This window comes from Geotrypetes seraphini, chromosome 14, assembly GCF_902459505.1.
Source record: "Geotrypetes seraphini chromosome 14, aGeoSer1.1, whole genome shotgun sequence".
Classification (NCBI taxonomy): Eukaryota; Metazoa; Chordata; class Amphibia; order Gymnophiona; family Dermophiidae; genus Geotrypetes; species Geotrypetes seraphini.
In genome coordinates, this window is record NC_047097.1 from 14234279 (window position 1) to 14254761 (window position 20483).

General features: G+C 41.8%; 1 protein-coding gene across 1 annotated transcript; it reads left to right on the top strand.

Annotated features, from left to right (window-relative positions):
* The first annotated feature begins 4715 nt into the window (after nt 1–4715).
* Nucleotides 4716–19106, top strand: RSL24D1 (ribosomal L24 domain containing 1). The gene is made up of 6 exons (XM_033920457.1): nt 4716–4866; nt 5735–5848; nt 13483–13555; nt 13693–13756; nt 17831–17916; nt 18577–19106. Exons 1-6 carry the CDS (start codon nt 4786–4788, stop codon nt 18648–18650), a joined length of 492 nt encoding a protein of 163 aa, XP_033776348.1. The 5' UTR covers nt 4716–4785; the 3' UTR covers nt 18651–19106.
* Nucleotides 19107–20483: the final 1377 nt, after the last annotated feature.

The following is a 20483-nucleotide window of genomic DNA, read 5'->3' on the forward strand; positions in this document are numbered from 1 at the left end:
CAAAAATTGTCAACCTTTGGGCAAGACCACCAAATATGTCCTATTGTACCCCTGGCTGCACACTGTCTAGCACAATGCCGAAGTCTGTGAGACCCAGTGTTGAAGGTGAACAGAGGTTAAGTACAAGCGATAATCTTCTCCAGCATTAGAAGTAATTGCTGTCTCTGCAAGAGGACACTCCATAAAGTCCTAGTCTTCAGGTGAGTAATTAAGTCCTGATTATTTTTTAAAAACTGTACATAAATGTCACACTGCACAGAATGTTCTTTGATAGCAGAGAAAGCAAGGCCTGTCCCTCCTGTACTGTGCAAAATGCCATCCTTCCTCTGCCCCTTCTCTCTTCCCCGCTTCCATAAAGCGAGGGCCGTTTGGAGTCCAAAAGGGGTGAAGGAGAGCCAATAAATATATTCCTACTTTAGGCCATGACACTAAAAACACTTCTTGACATTGATTCCTACCAGAACACCTGGCCTGATCATACATGCAGAACACCCTATGCAAATATAGGACCACAAACTAAAAGTGCTAATATATACAAACAGAACCCTAATGCCAGACCATGTGTGCATGCAGTACAACACCAGAGAAACAGAAACAAATGCATTTCTTTCTGAACAGTGCAAAATCTAGACAGAAGATGTACATTCTCAAAACCAATATATTTCAATCATTAAATTGAAAATAAAATCATTTTTCCTACCTTTTATTGTCTGGCGATTTAATTTTGCTACATCGCTTTTCCCAGTTTCTGATTGCGCTTCCTTCTGTCTGCCTTTAACTCTGTTTCCAGGGCCTTATCAGTTTGCTGTTTCTCTCTCCTTCATTTTCTGTCCTACATCCTTCTTGGGGTGCCGCTTCTGACACCTCTGTAAACACCACTTGAGAATTGTTTGTAAGGCTGTGAAAGGAATTTACTGCAAAGCCTTGCAAAAATTTCTTCAGCATATAAATGGAATGATTTGCACAACTTTGTGAAATCTCAAAACCTTCTCAACTGGTTTAAGTGCTACATCCTTCTTTGGCATTAAATTTTTAATATTCAACTTTCTTCAATTTTCTTCTTCAATTCTTTTTTTTTAATTTTTATTGATTTTTAATCGAAAAACAGTGCCAAACAAATAAAAGAACAGTAGATATTACATACATTGCAGTATTATCTATACAGGTAACTTATGTATCATTCAAGATTTTCAAATTTCCTACATTATAGATTCCTATATAACATAATCTATAATATAATTGAAGAATAAAGTTACCTAAATGTCATCAATAATTATTTCCCTCCCTCCAACCCCCCTCCCCCATGGATGTGTAAAGGTAAATGAACAAAAGGAAAGATAAAATAGATAGACATTATTATAACTCCACAAATTTAGTCAATGGGCTCCAAACTTTGTTAAATACACTACTAAATCTCCTGCACTTCGCATTAATTCTTTCATATCTGTACGTAGTACACACATTTACCCACCAAAAAGTGTAACTTAATCTGTCATGGTTTCTCCAGTTACTCATAATCAATTGCATGGCTATTCTTCCTCAATTCTATCTACTGTTCCATGTCTTCCTTCCCATCTAGCCATGTGCACCTTCTTGTGGTCTGGTATCTCCTCACCTTCCCATCCTTTCTACCCTAGTCTAGAATCTCCTTCCCTTCCCTTCTCCTATCTCTCTCTCCTTCCCTCCCCCTCCAGTAGTCCGACATCTCTCTCCTTCCCTTTCTCCCTTCGTGTGGTCTGGTATCTCCTCTTCTCACCTTCCTTTCCTTTTTCCTCCCTACTCTAGTCTAGAATCTTTTTCTCTCCCCTCCTTCACTTCCTGGTCAGACATCTCTCCTTCCTTCCCCTTCCAGTAGTCTGACATCTCTCTCCTTCCCTTTCTCCCTTTGTGTGGTCTGGTATCTCCTCCTCCTCCTCACTACCACTACCTCCTCCTCACTACTTGGCATTTCTGTCCTCCCCTTCCCTAGAGGTCTGTCATCTTTCTTTTTTCCCCTCTCCATGCAGTCCAGGTTTTCAACCCCTCCCCCCCCCCGTGATCTCCCAGTGACCCACCCCCACCCCCTGTTTCCCCCCCCCAATGGAATCCAGTAAGGCAGCCACTCTTTCATTCTTTGTGCAGCTGGCAGCCCAGAAGCTTTCCCTCTGCTACTGCTTCCCACCTATGAGTGGACAGGAAGCAATAGCAGAGGGAAAGCTGCCAGCTGCCTGAAGGATGAGGTACAGAGATGGATCTTAGGTGGGGGGGGGGGGGGGGTGATGGATGGAAGGAACCTGGACTGCAGGGAAAGATACTGGGTCTGGCTATGCCACTGGTTAGACTCAGTGGGACATTTAGCCTAGAGTGCTTCAGCAGGAAGGTGAAAGTTGGGGACTTGAAGGTGGAGGACTAGGGGAGGACACAAAGTAGGAATAAGCGGTGGGGCAGATACTACACTGCCACGCCAACATACTCAGCTTAGAATGACAGACAAATCAGGAGTAGCTGCTTAGGTAAAAGGCCTAATAGATCAAAAGGCTGCTGATCTAACTGACTGAAAGAGTACTGAGTATAAGAAAAAAAAAAGTAATTGGACTGGTTAACTGTGTTAGTTTTAAACTGTGTGGTATATGGTTAACTTCTGAAATGCAAAAAAGACTGTAATCTCAAAACGCTGCTTTTAAACATTGCTAATCTTTCTGTCTTTATACACCTGTATAGCAAAACCTATAGTTCAATAAAACAGTTAAATCTTTGGACAGCCTTGTTCATGGTGGTCTTTTGGGATTTTTTTCTGGGAGGGGGAAGAGGGAGTAGACCCACCTATTAATACTTTTTTATTCTAGGTAGCCACCAGTTGCCAGAAGTTTAAGGCACCAATAGAGCTTGACCTAGGTCTGGAGCCAGACTTGGTGATGCCAACAAGGGTTTATTATGGTATACATGTTTTTACAAATTGTGTGCACCCCCTAGGCTATACTGCTGTATTTTTACTAAGATGCACTAACTGCAAAATGGGGTGGTTTTTTTTGCAGGTTTTATGTACTAATAATGGTAAGAACCTAAGCAAAGCCCTTAAAAACAACTGTTGTGCAATTACTGTGTTTCCCTGAAAATAAGCCCTAGCAGGATTTTTGGGATAGGTCTTAATATAAGCCCTACCCCCAAAATAAGCCCTAGTCCCAGGATTTGCCGGCAGTTTCCCTTTCCTCCCTCCCATCCCTTGTGCAGCAGGACCCTTGAGCGAGCACTGCCCCCAAGCACCCACCCCCGCCCCGCAGCCGAATTCCCATCCTTCCGTCTCTCCCATCCGAACACTGCTGACCGCGAGCAAGCCCTACATACGGTACCTCCCTAAGCAGCGTCGGGCTGGCAGTACTCTAAACAGGCTGCTTCGGCCTTGTCTGCCCGTGAATTCACTCTGCTGCATTGCTACAGGTGCTTGCTCAAGGGTTCTGCTGCACACGGGATAGGAGGGAAGGGAAGCTGGGCCAGGGTCCTGCTGCATGAGGGAGGAGAGGAAAGATGCTGCACATGTGGGGGAGAGAAAGGAAAGAGGAAGAACAGGAGTGAAGGCGAGGCAGGTTTGGGGGAAACACGGTAGTGTGTCTTAGAAAAATAAGCAGGTATAGTGTGTGTTATATGCCCAGATTTTATTTAAAATGATAACTTTTATTCTTATATACTGCCAAACCATTAGTTCAAGGCGGTTTACAGCAAAAAGGAACTGCACAAACAGTGAATTACTTACATAAGCCTATCAAAATTTCTCAGAAAATACAAAATGGCAATTAAGTCACATATTTATCCAACAGATGTTTTAAGAATTTTTCTAAATAAATAATAAGATTGAGCTTGGGGAATAAGCATACTCCAACATGAATTCATTGCAAAGGTTTTTCCTAAGAATCTCTTATGACATGCCTTTACTGATGGAAACATAAACCAGTAAGTTTTTGGTGTATTCTTATTTGAATTAAAAAAAAAATTCAAAATGGGAAGAGAGGTAGGTTGGAATCAATCCAAATAAAACTTTAAAACAGATACAGCCAAATTTAAACAAATCTCTAGCCTCAAATGGCAACCAATGGAGCTTTAACTAAGGGCTTACATGTTTATTTTACATAGACATACAGTTTCTTTGTGTTATATGTGTAAAAAATATGCTAAATACGTTTACAGTAGTTCTCATAGTTAATAAAGAGATGAACGAATGTTCTGCCAGTAGACCAGGCTCATGCACTTTTTGGTAAGGCCCAGAAGATGATACTTTTGCTGCTGCGGGAGGGGAAGAGAGAGAATAGAAGCCACGATGATGGCGATTTGGAGGCGACAAAGGGAGACAATAACAGTAGGGCAATGGGGGGATTTTGTCTTCTACCTTAATGAAAGTGAAATTTGCCGCGTACGCGATGAGAATAAATGCGCCTTTCAATTTATTTTGCTTTACTATTGCGACCTAATGTAACATCGAGGTGGGTGCATCAATCGATACATATCTACATTGTTTAACGATCTGAAAGGGAATCAACGCCCCCTGCTCTGCCAAGTTCAGAACAAGGCAGAAAGAGTTTAAGCTCTTTTGAGCTGGACTGCCTGCTATGTTGTCATGTACAGCGCTGCGTACGTCTAGTAGCGCTGTAGAAACGATTAGTAGAAGAAACGCTTTACCTCCGGCCAGCAGAGGGCGACATAGAAGCAGGCACCCGCTGCGCAGCGACCGCCATCGTTTTCCCGGGACGTAATGACGCACCGCTTCCTTTTCCGGCAGTCGGCTGCTGCAGTGGGTCCTGCGTGTCCGCGGAGATGCGCGTGGAAAAGTGTTACTTCTGTTCGGGGCCTATTTACCCCGGGCACGGGATGCTCTTCGTGCGCAATGATTGTAAGGTGAGCTGCTGCGTGTCTCTCCTCTCGCCTTTTCTGTTGTCTGCCGTAAGGGTAAGAGGCTTTGATCACACCCCAGTGGGTGTGCAGTGGTAAACCCCAGTGATGCGGTGGAGGGGAAGATGGTTAAAAAAACGTTATTGTATGAGCTGGTATGGATTGGCTGCAGAGAGAAAACGCGGGCATGGATACATATAATAATAATAATAACTTTATTCTTATATACCGCCAACAATCTTGCGACTTCTAGGCGGTTTACAATGAAGAGAAACTGCACAGACATCGAATTACAGAGTGTAGCAGTGAATATCTGATAGTAGCAACAATAAAAATAATAACAACAGTTTATATACTGCAGGACCGTGAAGTTCCATGCGGTTTACAATGAATTAGAAAAATTCCATAAATTGAAAGGAACATTCATAGTTAGAGATTAGAGGTTAACAGTTTACAAGATCTAATTTGGGGAGGGATTGCGATGGGGGCTATTGTCCTGATTCGTCACCTAGGTATTTCGAGAACAGGCATGTTTTTAGGTGTTTCCTAAATTCACCATAATTGTTTGTGTGTGTAATTAGTTTTTCCAAGTCTTTGCCCCGTAAGGCTGCTTGGTATGATAGAAGTTGTTGATGGTGTCTCTTATATTTGCATCCTCTGGCTGGTGGGGAAACGAATTTCTGGTGTGCTCTTCTCTCATGTCTGTTGGTTGGGAATGAGAAGAGGTCTGTTATATATTTAGGGGCTAGACCGGATAATACCTTGAAGCAGAGACATCCCAGTTTGAACTTCGTACGTGCCTCCATTGGCAGCCAGTGCAGGAGTCGGTAGGAAGGGGTTATATGATATGTACTGGTTATGTTGTTGTTGTTAGGTTTTCAGATTCTGCCGTTCAAAATGCCACAAAAACTTCAAAAAGAAGCGCAATCCCAGAAAGATCAGATGGACCAAGGCATTCCGGAAGTCATCTGGCAAAGAACTGACTGTGGTAAGGAAACAGAACATTACTGGTTAGGTAACTGGTGACATTTTAAGTAGTATCTGCTTTCACCATCCTGTTAGTGATGATGATACCCTCACAGCAACTCCTTTTTCTTCCTTTCGGGGAATAAGACGAAACTGGCCTTGTGGTTGGAACAGTGATGGTGAACTAGGGAAATTGGGGCTCTTATCCTATTTATATTTAAGGCATGCCTTTTCAGTGGTAACTCCAGGCAAATTACATTGAGGTATAGCAGATATTTCACTATCCCTAAAGAGCTTATAGTTAAAGGGCATCATAGTAACATACATAGTAACATAGTAGATGACGGCAGATAAAGACCCGAATGGTCCATCCAGTCTGCCCAACCTGATTCAATTTAAATTTTTTTTTTTTTTTTTCTTCTTAGCTATTTCTGGGCGAGAATCCAAAGCTTTACCCGGTACTGTGCTTCCAACTGCCGAAATCTCTGTTAAGACTTACTCCAGCCCATCTACACCCTCCCAGCCATTGAAGCCCTCCCCTGCCCATCCTCCTCCAAACGGCCATACACAGACACATACCGTACAAGTCTGCCCAGTAACTGGCCTAGTTCAATCTTTAATATTATTTTCTGATTCTAAATCTTCTGTGTTCATCCCACGCTTCTTTGAACTCAGTCACAGTTTTACTCTCCACCACCTCTCTCGGGAGTGCATTCCAGGCATCCACCACCCTCTCCGTAAAGTAGAATTTCCTAGGAATCACAAGGAATGTTGGTTTTGAATCCTAGGTTTGCCACTTCTCAACCTGATGGTTTAACCACTAGATTTATCCTCTACTTTACATATTCCCTTCCCCATTAGTATGCTTTTTGACCTTGAGTGAGTCATCTTATCTTTCCTGTTGTCTGGTGCTTAGAAGATGAAATGAGCTGAAATTGAAAAGATGGTCTTGAAACAATAAAATCGAGATTGTTATTGTTAAGTAGTAGGCTATATTGAAAACTGAAACTCCAATTTCTGGTTGGCAATAGCAAACATTGGATTTCAAGGGTTGCAGTTCTATGCTTTTAAACAAGGGATCGCAAACTGACATTCTTGAGGGCCACAAACTACTCATGTTTGCAGGTTCTCTCTTATAGATCTGCAGGCCCACACCCTCGCTGTAGGCATACAAATTAATCGGGGCTATCCTGAAATTGCCTGATCAATTTGTGATCCTGGTAGACTGGAGTTGAAACGCTTGCTTAAACATTTCATGACATCTGAAGATGGTAGAGAACTAGCAGTTCCTAAAGCTTACCAGTGTCGACCCAGTTTTCCAAATAAAACATAAGAATGTTGCATACACAGGAAAAATGTATACTTCAGGATAATTCTGTGCAATTGCAAAATGAAGTATTTATTGAGCGCTCCCTGGTGCAGAACTTACCTTTTTTCCCTATTGAGAATTTTTAAGTAATGGCTGGCAGGAGCACAGTGATGTAAAGAACCAGTTCTACATGCCAGCAGGAGGAAGAAAAGACACTGTAACTGAAGCTGTTTTATTCTCACACCACATGGCCTTCAGAGTGTGAACAATGCCATCCTTGACCTTCTGCACTATTTTCTTGAGGCATTGAGAACAGCTTGGGATTTCAGGAACTATGTGATTTGTACTCAGAGCCATGTAGAATAGGTGTGTGTGAATGTTGGGAACAGAGTGAGTTGTGGTGTGCTCTTACCATATTGCTGAGGGAATTCTGCCCCCAAATCTTGGTTTGCATCTTTAAGAACTTATTTCTATTTTGCAGTTTAAGTTTGTAATTGTGGGGATGGTGATTATTGCCTAGTTGTTAGTGCAGTGACCTGGGGAACTGGGTTTGATATCCACTGCAGCTCCTTGTGACTTTGGGCCAGGTACAAATAAGTACCTGTATATAATATGTAAACCGCTTTGATTGTAACCACAGAAAAGCGGTATATATAGTTCCCATCCACTTTAAAGAAAGTTGGACACTTATGCCACCAGCATTTCAGTTGTTGTTGAAACTTCATTAGTGGAGATTTTTAAAAAGTCTAAATTTAGTTTTATTTAGCTTTTAGAAGAAGCTCAGTGCCTCCATTGTCAACTTCATTGGAGTCTTACTGACTAAGCCCTGGGCATTCATTTTGACAATAACTATATATACTAATCTCCCACTCTTAGGCAGTGCAGTACCTTAGGCTGGTAGTATTAATTTATTATTTCTTAATTTGTTTTAGGGGGGGAAAGGCCTCAGAGTTTTAGAGCCATTTGCACAGTTGATCCATACTAAACCTGCTTGTTTTTCTCTTTTTGCAGTCATTGGCAAAAAAACCTCTTTATGTTAATATTCTTCTATTCTTCTTTCTATTTTTTATTTTACTGTAAATTCTCTCTCCTCTTTTCTTGTAGCTATTCATTCAAGTTTATTAGGATTTTATATACCACCTATCAAGGTTATCTAAGCGGTTTTTACAATCAGGTACTCAAGCATTTTCCCTATCTGTCCCGGTGGGCCTACAATCGTATCTAACATACCTGGGGCTACCGAGGACTGAGTGACTTGCCCAGGGTCACAAGGAGCAGCGCAGGGTTTGAACCCACAACCCCAGGGTGCTGAGGTGTAGATCCAACCACTGCGTCACACACTCCTCATTGAAAGCTTTGTTATTGTGGTGGTAACTCATTCAATCTTTCTTCTTATAGTCGAGGGCCAGCACAACCCCAAATTACCAGTAATTGAGCCAGTATTTTGTAATAATATAGTGTTTGTAACAGTTAGGTTTACCTTATAACTTTGTATCAGCTGTCCTCCACTCATAAAAGTCTTAGTTATGAAGTCAATAGTGGGGTTGCTGTATCAGTATAGTTGAGACGGAAGATTTCCTATGCCGCCTAGGACAAAGCCGACACGGCCAGGGTTTCATAGACATCATCTCTTTTTATCTGCTGCTTCAGTTCTTTCAGTGCCTTTGCTGGTATACTCAGACCCATTCATTATGAGAACCAGATATAATACTTAATTATCCTGTTCCAAGTTTTACAATTTGAAGCGATTCTTGCTGATTTGCCTATTTTATAGATTATTTGTATTTTCTTCACTTTTGGAAAGAGAAAGAAATGGTAAGAAATAAGAATAATTTGGAGGCTGAAGATGTAGAGCTTTGTCTTTCTGCTAATAGGAAACCATTTTCTTTTTGGTACCTCTGTTTAAATACACTTAAAACAAGAGTCTGGATTAGGGTGGTCAAAAAATCAAGTTCATGGAACATGACCGCCAAAAGTCTATTTTGTTCTGTGTGTCAATTGTGCCAAATTATAAGTCTTTTGGTGAACATTTAGAGGTTGCTCAGCGATTTTTTATTTAATCCATAAAATGCAAGTACACGATTTAATTTTCTGTCTAAACCTGATTTGTGAGCAAATGCACATGGAAAGAAGTTAAGTACATACCATGTTACTTACAGCAGAAAATAGATTTGTTGGCCTAATGATTTAATATGCATTGTTCAATGTTCAGTGAAGACTGGTAACTAATGACATTTTCTAGTGCAATAAGTGTGTTATTCTAAACAATAGGGTATTCTTCCCATGCTCATAAAACATACAGAAGGAATCCATTCCAGGTTTTCAACTTCATCTCCTTCGCCAGAGAGCTCTACTGCCCCCTTCAGTTTCTTTCTGATCTGCTCTGTATATTTATTATTTTTGGTATTTTTCACAGTTTTTGTGGCTGTTGGTGCACTAGGATGCCCCATTGCGAAGGAAGGCTTTGCCTTTTTGGAGAAGAAGACTTAGGTCTGCAGCCAGCAGGTTAATCCCTTGGGAACCTATTTGGCCAGCCTGTAGAAAGCTTTGTGGCACTCAGGGTCTGTATCCCTAGTAGCTTAGTTCGCCTACTGAATCGCAGGGGCTTGAGGCTGTTAGGGATCTGCAGGGGGCTTTTTTAGGAATTTTGCCTCACTTCCTTCATGTTCAGTTCTCTGGGGGTTGAGGATCAGTCTGACTTTGGTCCGTTGGCAATCCAAAGATCTCAGTGTTTGGAGGACTAGCTGATTGAGGCAGGGATTCTTCTCCCAGATCCAGCTACTTCTTAGAGCAGAGGCAGGCTGCAGTACCTTTAGAGCACATGTCACAGTGAATAAGGTTATTACAGCCTATGGGCAAAATCAGGGGGGTCTGAAAAATCAATTTTTGAGGGTTTTTGCTACATCCTCTAGGGCAGTGTTTCTCAACTTAGTCAACATTGCCAGTCAGGGTTTCAGGATATCCACAATGAATATGCATAAACTTGATTTGCATACATTGCCTCCATTATATGCAAATTTCTTTCATGCATATTCATTGTGGATATCCTGAAAACCTGACTGGCAAGGGGGTATTCCAGGACCGAGTTGAGAAACACTTCTCTAGGGTTCCCACCTCTTACATCCAGTCTTCTGAGTTTTTTACTTTTAATTTCATTCCGACGTTCCATGGTGCAAGAACTGTGAGAAGGCAGCCATTCTGAAGGGTGAATGCCTTGGCAAAATAACAAACTCCTTTACTGCTGCATTGGGATGGGAAACACCTGGATATTATTGGAAGTAAAGAAATGGTCAACAGAATTGCAGTAACATATTTTTGAGCCATTTTTGGCGCCAGAACGTTGTCTTGGTGGCCATCTTAGTTGTCAGGATTTCCCCCCCCCCCCCTCCACACACACACACACACACACACATTCTCCAGATCCTTCAAATCACTTTGCTTTGCTTCAAAACTGGCAGGGATGGAGTCCTCGGGTTCTTTTACTCCTATTTCATGCCAGTTTTGTGTGGCATGGATGCCAGAAGAATATCCTTTCATCTTGTGCCATGCAGCACGTGAAAGGGAGGTAGGAACATCGGGCTTAGCTTCCCCTTTGGTCTCTAGGGCTGAGGAGCCTTCCGGAGCCCAGATCACATTTGTCTCCGTGGGATATCAATATCCCCTTTCCATCCTTGCGAACTGTGTTCTTGCACTAGCCTCAGACGCTTTACAATCTTAAGTGTTTGAGGCTTGTACGGTTAAGTGCCTTAAAGAGTTTGCAGGAATGAGACGGGGACGAATTTTGTCCCCTTGTCATTCTCTAGTGTCTGCATCAAAAGTATCATCTGCAGCAACCTCGTATGAATCCTGGTCTATGTATGGCTAATTTTGCTGAAACATTTTGAACACATCTGGTCCTCCACTAAATCCAAACAATTGGATGAAGACGCTTCCAAGCACCAGTTCCATCATATGATGTGGCCATGCACTTCTGCTAACTCTTGTCCTATTGATGATTCGTGAAGGTGCGTGCACTGTTCTTCAGGCCTGTATTACTCACAGTGATATCAAACACTAGTCCCTGGACTTTTCTCCAAAACTCATCCAGTACTGTGAGACAAGCTTCAGCTTGCTGTTTGCTAGTTCTACTGCCAATTTTTTTGGAACTCCCAAGTAACATCTCTTCTCCATTGTGAATGACAAGTACTGCAATTCTGTTGACCTTTTCTTTACTTCAGTAATATCCAGGAGTTTTCCATCCCAATGGAGTTTTGTTTTGCCAAGGAATTCATCCTTCAGAATGGCTGCCTTCTCACAATTCTTGCACCATGAACTTCGGAATGAGCCTCTTGACAATGCCATTTCATTTCCATTATGGCCAAGTGCTTTGGCAACACCAGTGACAAATGTGGTACCCCTTTCTGGCAAATTAACACAATCTAACATTCCGGAAACTTCAGGATGTTCACCTTTGGCTGTTTTGACCAAGAATTGGAACAAAGGAAAGGGAATAGGACTTGTATACCATCTTTTGTGGTTACCCTTTCAAAGCAGTTTACATATACAGGTTCTGCTGACTTCAAAATCAGCATCTGAATTTGAACAGCTGTCAGAGTCAACTTCAGCAATATTCTTGGAATCAGATAATCTACTAGTCAGAGGGAGAGAAGTAGCAGTTGGCTGTGTAGAACTACTGATGATTACATTTTCTGCTTCTAATTTGGCTCAAACTTAATCTTTTCTTCTCATGCTCTCTTTCTATCCTCCTTGGCAAGCACAGTGTTAATGCCAGACGTGCTGCATCACGAAACATCTTGGAAATTGTCTGTCGTCTTTGATTTTCATTGTGACTAATGCGTCACAACATCAAAAAGATGGATGAGATGTTCTTTGGAGGCTTCTTGATTCACCAGGTCACATTTGTTACATCTGTGCCGGCTCTTTTAGCGTCTCGTATTCATCATGAAGCTTCAGCTATCTGCCAGTCCCTGAGTCTATTCATTGATGTGGTATTCTTGTACATTGCCAAATTTCCAAGACCTTGAACATGGCTAGATGAGCTGCCTCTTTCAAAGCATCCTTTTTGTCAGTAAGGACTTCATCAATCGAAGAACATCCCCATTAGTTGGAAAATGTGAACTGGACAGTTCATCAGTGCCCTTCCCTTGCAGCCATACTTCAGCACTGCTTCTAGTCTTTGACATTCTTACTTTTTAGCTTTTATCCTAAAATGTGACAACTCTGTTTTTAATTGCCTATTTATCACTAAACTAATTTTCTTCTTTGCAGCAGTTTTCAAAGAATAGCTATTTATTATCCAACCAAAATTAAGCAAGTAACAGTTTCTAACCACATTACAAATGGCCTAGCCAGCTGCTTTATGAAGATATTGTAGGACCATGAGTAACCTCTAAATTTGTCCCAAATTACTTCAAATTTTAACCATTTCTTATCTACATAAAGTAGAACATATTCAGACTTGTGGAGGCATGTTCTGATTAAGGCTGAATTTTTACCATAGTCTTATGGACCACCCTAATGTGAATCGCTTGTTTACTGTTTCCAAAAATATTAGGACTAGGGGCATGCAAAGAAGGTACTAAGTAGTAGATTTACAACAAGCCAGAAAAAAATATTTATTCACTCAACTTGTAATTAAACTAGAATTTGTTGCTGGAGAATGTAGTGAAAGCATTTAGGGGCTCCTTTTACGCGGTATAACGCCACATGCGCTAGCCACTACCGCCTCCTCTTGAGCAGGCGGTAGTTTTTCAGCTAGCGTGCGCTAATCCAGTGCGTGCGTTAAAAACGCTAGTGCACCTTCGTAAAAGGAGCCCTTAATTTAATTAACATTAATTAACAGGGATTTCTATTCCGCCATTACCTTGCAGTTCAAGGCGGATTGCAAGTGGTTTGTCATCACATTAGAAGTATTTAGGGAGTAGTTTGTACATTTCTTTGAGTTGCTAAGGATTACATTTGAATTGTCATTATTATCTATCCCAGTATCCTGTTTCCAACAGTGGCCAATTCAGGTCACGAGTACCTGGCAGAAACCCAAATAGTAGTAAGATTTTATACTACCAATCCAGGGCAAGCAGTGACCTTTCACATGTCTGTCTTAATAGCTTCCTCCCAGGAGATGTATGCAGATAGATTCAGAAAGAAGTAGGCAGTTGTTCAGAACAATGAACTTGTTGAGATTTCCACTGAAATGTTTGGTGCAATTTTAACAATATATGATATATATTTTATGACTAAATAATTGCAAGTTGTGATCTGATGCAAGATTGTGCCTCGTCTTCTGAGGCCCTGTTTCCAGTGCCATGTTAACAAGTTTAAGCAGCTTTTTTTCTTGTTTTCTCCAGGACAATTCCTTTGAGTTTGAGAAGCGAAGAAATGAACCAGTGAAGTACCAGAGAGAACTCTGGAACAAGACAGGTAAACGATTTCCACCACACAAGCTGCTCTTATGTTGAGTTTAATTAAAGTGAAGCTTTCCCCCAAAATACATCTTGCAGCACATTGGACAAAAAAAAATTTCATAGTTGTAACATCTTTAACGTTCGCTTTTTCAGTTGAAACAATGAAAAGGGTTGAAGAGATCAAACAGAAACGCCAAGCTAAATTCATCTTGAACAGGTGAGGATGTGAAATGCATTTTGTCCCTCTTAGGTATATATAAATCTGTGGAAGGGTACATTCAGCTATGATTTGTCAACATGGGTGTGAATATGAATCAAGGATATTCTCTGTTGAAGTAGTAAGTCAATGTGAAGTAAAGTATGTTTTGTTTTGGTTTTTTATATTTATGCCAGAATTACCCCAGGAAGTAGAAAAGTAGGTTGTAAAACACAATGAAACACATACTGGACCATTCATGTTGCCAAATTAAATGCATGCTGGGGGAGAACATTCTGGTTATCTACTATAGCTACATAGAGACAGCAAAGAGCCAAGTTTATTGTTAGAAGGAAATAATTTCTAGACCTTGAAAATGGATCTTGCTGAACCCCCACATTCTGTAATTTTGCAGGCATTTGCATGTGTAGGTTATAGAATAGTAGCAGTTACATGTGTAAGTTGATGCTAATTTAGGGTTACTAGATGTCTGGGAAAACGCAGACATGTCCTCTCTTTAGATGGACCTTCTAAAACCTGCGGTTTGTACGGGTTTTGGAAATCCCCGAGCTCAGCTGCAACTGGAGGTCCTTAAGCAAGCATGTGGATGATGTCGCATGCATCAGAGCATGCTGGAGGCCCTCCAGAAGCGGCCTTAGGGTTGAGGGAAAAAAGGGATGAGACAGAAAGGGGTGGGGGTGGAACAGGGCAGGACCATGCTAATTTGTGCCTCCTAAAGCTATTAACAGCTATTAATTGGCTCTAGATTTCAGTTACTTAGGCACTAGTCTATAAAGTTAACACTCAAATTCTACAGCATGTAACTAACTGTGAGAGGAGCATGATCATGGGAGGCATGGGCAGCACTTGTGTGCTAAGCTTTTGGAATACTGTACATTTAACGCATATAACTTCCACATCTTGGACTGAGCATTTATACCTGTCATAGAGTTAGCGTAAGTGCTTGTGCCCAAAGTTATGCATGTGAATGCTCCTTGCTTATCTGGCAGCTGGGCAGGGGTCACACAAAGTACTTTAGTTGTGAGCTGGGACCGACTTTGTGCTGGCTGTCTGCAGCAAGCACACTCCATACAGCCTCAGAGACGAAATAGTGGAGTTACTACAGCAGATTTGCAACCTATCCTTGAAAACAGGGTAATCCTGGAGGATAGCAAATGTTACACCTATCTTCAAAAAGGGATCCAGAGGCGACCCGGGGAACTACAGACCGGTGAGCTTAACCTCAGTTCCGGGGAAGATGGCCGAATCATTAATCAAGGACAGCATCAATGAGCATATAGAAAGAAATAATCTGATGGGAACAAGCCAGCATGGTTTCTGTAAAGGAAGATCTTGCCAAATGAACCTACTGCACTTCTTTGAGGGGATAAACAAACAATTGGACAAAGGTGACCCCATAGACATCATATATCTGGACTTCCAAAAAGCCTTCGACAAGGTACCCCACGAGCACCTACTAAGGAAACTGTGGAACCATGGGGTGGAAGGGGACGTGCACAGATGGATCAGAAATTGGCTGGCAGATAGGAAACAGAGGGTAGGAGTAAAGGGACACTACTTGGACTGGAAAGGGGTCACAAGTGGGGTCCCGCAGGGGTCAGTGCTGAGAACACTGCTGTTCAATATATTCATAAATGACCTGGAAGTAGGGACGAAGTGCAAAGTTATAAAATTCGCGGATGACACAAAACTCTCCAGTAGGGTTAGAACTGTTGAGGAATGTAAAGAACTACAAAGGGACCTGAACAAACTGAGTGAATGGGCAAATAAATGGCAAATGAGCTTCAATGTAGAGAAATGCAAAGTCTTGCACATAGGGAAAGGAAACCCGATGTACAACTACATGATGGAAGGGATGGTATTGCGGGTAAGCAACCTAGAAAAGGACTTGGGGGGGGGGTTTGGTGGGCAAAACAGTGAAGCCGGAGGCACAATGCACAGCGGCCTCAAAGAAGGCGAACAGAATGTTGGGCATTATCAAAAAGGGAATCACTACCAGAACCCAAAGAGGTTATCCTGCCGCTATATCGGGCGATGGTGTGCCCGCATCTGGAATACTGCGTTCAGTACTGGTCGCCGTACCTTAAAAAGGGTATGGCGATACTCGAGAAGGTCCAGAAAAGAGCAACAAGAATGATAAAGAGCATGGAAAATCTTTCATATGCTGAAAGGCTGGAGAAGCTGGGGCTCTTTTCTCTGGAAAAGTCGAGACTTAGAGAGGACATGATAGAAACTTACAATATCATGAAGGGTATAGAGAAGGTAGAGAGGGTCAGATTCTTCAGACTGGCAGGGGCAACAAGAACAAGAGGGCACTCAAAAAATTGAAGGGAGACAGATTCAGAACAAATGCTAGGAAGTTCTTCTTCACTCAGAGGGTGGTGGATACCTGGAATGCGCTTCAGAGGAGGTGGTAGAGCAGAGTACTATTTTGGGTTTCAAAAAGGGATTGGACGAGTTCCTGGAGGAAAAGGGGATTGAAGGGTATAATTAGAGGGGTACTATACAGGATAAAATGTCTTAGTAAAGGATCACTTACAAGTCATTGACCTGGGGGGGCCGCTGCGGGAGCGGACTGCTGGGCACGATGGACCTATGGTCAGACTCGGCAGAGGCGATGCTTATGTTCTTATGTTATGTTCTTTCTCACCTCCAAGAGAAGGCAGACCACATCAAAGGTTTTAAACACCAACTGAACTTTTACTCTTTCAGCATAGAAAGGACGCTTTCTTGAACAAACTTCAATCTCTTGGACAAAATCCAACTATACAGTGTCTCTCCTTTTAGCTGACAGCTCAGATGTTTTTAGCAATCACCAAGATCCATCCTTGTTGGATGGAGCGGCCCTGGTCATTCAGAAAAAGGAGATCTCCCCAAAGACAAATCTTCCACCCAAGGACAAATCTTAAGTCTTCTTCAAGACCACTAAAACCTAGGGACTGCACCCAGTTAGTTGATACCTACAGCACTGAAAACGTTTATACCACACTAGTAGTCATGGTGAACATATGCACCCCCTCTACCCCTAACCTAGAACATAATGTTCTCCCATGGCTACATGGATTTATGCAAGTAATATATAATGGCAATTTTACTTGTAATTGTTTCAAGTTTATTAGGTTTTTATATACCACCTATCAAGATTATCTAAGTGGTTTTACAATCAGGTACTCAAGCATTGTCCCTATCTGATATAATTCATGCTTAGTACACAAAGGTCACCTACATTTAGGCACCATTTCTTGCATTGACCCTGAAGTATGTATCTGCAGCTCTCTCCTTTCCAGCAGCCCTTGGACATGTTCAATAAAGGGGGAAGAGACAGGAAGCAGTCAAGAGCAGTAACATGGTGTGACTTGGTAGAACAGTAGTTTTTAAATGCAGCAGGTTTTTTTAACATTTAGCATAAGAACATAAGCATTGCCCCTGCCGGGTCAGACCAGGGCTCCATTGTGCCCGGCAGTCCGCTCCTGCAGCGGCCCCCCAGTTCCATGACCTGTAAGTGCTCCTAACCTAAAATGTTCATACCCTATTCGCTTAATTGTCCTGTAAGTAACTCTCTATCTGTACTCTGTAATCCCCTTCGCTTCCAGGTAGTCATCCAGTCCCTTTTTGAACCCTAGTATTGTACTCTATCCTATTACCTCACTTGGAAGTGCGTTCCAGGTGTCCACCACCCTCTGAGTGAAGAAGAACTTCCTTGCATTCTATTTGAATCTGTCTCCTCTCAGTTTTTCTGAATGACCTCTTGTTTTTGTTGTCCCCGCTAGTCTAAAGAATCTGTCCCTTCTCTATGCCCTTCATGATGGTTGCAAATCATTTTCCTCCTGGCTTCTCGAGCGCACCCACTATCTCCTCGGCACCTTACACACACTCTTTGCTCCCTTACATGGCGTCGCTCTTCAGCTCTGGATTGCCTGAAGCATGGTGGTGGTGGTGGAGTGGGAAGCACATTATCAACAGGTCTACTGTTTCTTTGCTCTCAAATGCAGTTTTCTAGAATATACTGTATAGTGTATGTATTTAAAAACAAAACACCTCTTTGAGTACTAATCCTTCTGGCTCCTGCCTTAGGCTGAAGAAGAGCAAGGAATTGCAGAAGGCACAGGACATCAGAGAAGTAAAACAGAACATCCACCTTGTGCGGGCACCTCATGCAGGTGAGGAATAGCTTTATGTTGAAATCTGTTTATTAGTGAAAATGAAACGTATAAAAGCCAACACAGTGGTACATCAGTAGCAGGTAACCAAACAAAGAAACTGCTATGGACAACAATGATCAAGTCACCAACAATTTACATGCTGACTTTCATGCGGTGGATTTATGAAAGTCATCTTGAAATTTTGCTGAAGTGATTTCAGTGAATTGTATTCTTGTGATTACTTTGCAGACTTTTTCTATAGGAGTTGTACATGTTTAGCAGAGTTCCCAGTAACTACCTTAGGGACCTCCACCTTCTTTCTATCCACTTGGCACTGGTTAAGTGTCTTCCAGTTTGAAACACTGATTCCATAAGTCTGTGGGACCCTGTACAGTTCATATTGAGACAACTGGAAGGGAGTCCTAGGTATCCTGTGGAGGGTCATTTAATCTTACTTTGCACAAATACATTCTAGGTGCGGTTCTATAATTGGACATCCAATTGCATGCATGACTGCACTTACTTTATATAGAATGAGGGGCATCGTCATTGCATTCAACTTTAAAAGCTGTTGACCTATGATGACTGGACTAATCTTTGCTATTTTAGATTGAATTGATTATGATTTTGTACATTGCTTTGATTATCCTATTTGGTGTTTCTTGTTCTTCTTTTAAGGCAAGGCAAAACAATTGGAGGAAAAAATGGTGCAGAAATTACAGCAGGATGTCGACATGGAAGAAGATCCTTAAGAACCCTGTGGAATTTGGTTTCTCGGGTTGGCCGGCGTGGACTTCAAATCTTCCTGCTGTGTGCTGGAACTTTTCATTCATGTTTGCCATTCATTAGTGAAATGAGTGGGAGTTAAAGGCAGATTGATGTGGCTTTTCTAGTGCATCTATTTGCTTTTTAAAAAATAATCTGAAATTGAAAATGTTCAGTGGGGGAAAATAAATTTTTATTTAATGAAATTAGCTTAGCTTCTCTAAATCATTTGTTTGGTAACAATATGCAGCAGTAGTTGGTAAAAAAATGTTGTAATTTCTCCAGTGAAGTGATATTCTGTTACTGTTCTTTTTTTTCCCCAAATGTGCAAGTCTAACCCAGGACTGTCTTCTGCATTGAGCAGCCTATGCAGTTGCCTAGGGCATGAGACTGATTTGCAAATACTGCCTTCATTGAATGCAAATAAATCTCATGCATTTTCATTGTGGATATTCTGGAAACTTGACTGGCAAGGGGGTAGTGCAGGATTGACTTGGGAAACACTGGCTTAGGGCAGCAGCATACATGTAGCTAAAGCAAAACAATAGATCCTGACACACGTTTTCTAAAGCTTTGCAAACCTACTATTGCTACTACTACTACTAATCACTTGTATAGCGCTGTACATTTTGACATTTATAAACGGTCCCTGTTTGGAAGAGCTTATAATCTAACTTGGGTAGACAAGACATGACAGAGGGTAGGGGATGCAGAACCCAAGGTGAGAGGAGTTAGGAGTCGAAAGCACTTTTAAACGGGCCTTGAACACTGCCAGAGCTGGAGCCAAGCATATGGTGCAGCAAGAGAGAAGGGACGGAGTCTGGAGTTGGCAATGGAAGAAAAGGGCACAGATAGGAGGGACTTACCAGCTGAGTGGAGCTCCGTCATAGGGGGAGAGAAGTGAAGAGAGACAGCGAGGGGCATTTGTAACCTATCCTGGGGGACTCCCCCCCCAGCAAGCTGGGGCTCTTGGATAACCACTTTTGAGCAGGAACTGTCTCCATTACTCTATGCGTATGTCTGGTAGATCTATAGAAATAATTAGTAGTAGTAATATGTATGACTTTTTTTGATGTATTGCTTTCATTGCACAAATGTGCCCGAAGTGGATATCCTGAAAACTTCGTTTGGGTGAAATTGGTGTCAGTAAAAATGTACTGACTTCAATTCCAGCTTCAAAATATAAACTTCTACATTATAATATGTGATAAAGTTATAATTTTATACTTATGCATTTTTTTTTGTCCTGAACAAAACATCTAAAGCCTAATATCATTGGGATTTGGAGTCAGTCAAAGGTTTGGTGTGCCTTCACAGCCGTGTTGCCTAAAGTATCATAGAAACATGATGGCAGATAAAGGCCAAATTGCCCATCCACAGTAACCATTATCTATTTATCTCTGAGAGATCCCATGTGCCTATCCCAGACCCTCTTGAATTCAGATACAGTCTCCGTTTCCACAACTTCTTCCAGGAGACGGTTTTACGCATCTACCACTCTCCGTAAAAGGGTATTTCCTCAGATTACGCCGGAGCCTATCACCTCTTAACTTCATCCTATGCCCTCTCATTGCAGAGTTTCCTTTCAGATGAAAGAGACTCGACTCGTGGAGAAAGCAATTTTATATTGTTGGCATATGCATAGAGGACTATTTTAGTGGAATCAAATAGACCTTTAAGATAAAAAATAAAAACACTAAATAAAATTGGGGAAAGCAGGGAGCCCTGATGCACCCTGCACATAGCTTTCCAGGGCTTATACCTCCCTCTATAAGACCAAAAAAACCTTCAAACCGAGTTACTTTCCCTACAATAACACT

What these genes read in the sequence shown, in the direction of transcription:
- RSL24D1 (XM_033920457.1), top strand. Translation starts at nt 4,786, where the DNA reads ATGCGCGTGGAAAAGTGTTACTTCTGTTCGGGGCCTATTTACCCCGGG. An exon ending in AGAACTCTGGAACAAGACAG is followed by an intron (nt 13,556 to 13,692) that starts GTAAACGATTTC and finishes TCGCTTTTTCAG; the next exon opens with TTGAAACAATGAAAAGGGTT. An exon ending in GCTAAATTCATCTTGAACAG is followed by an intron (nt 13,757 to 17,830) that starts GTGAGGATGTGA and finishes CTCCTGCCTTAG; the next exon opens with GCTGAAGAAGAGCAAGGAAT.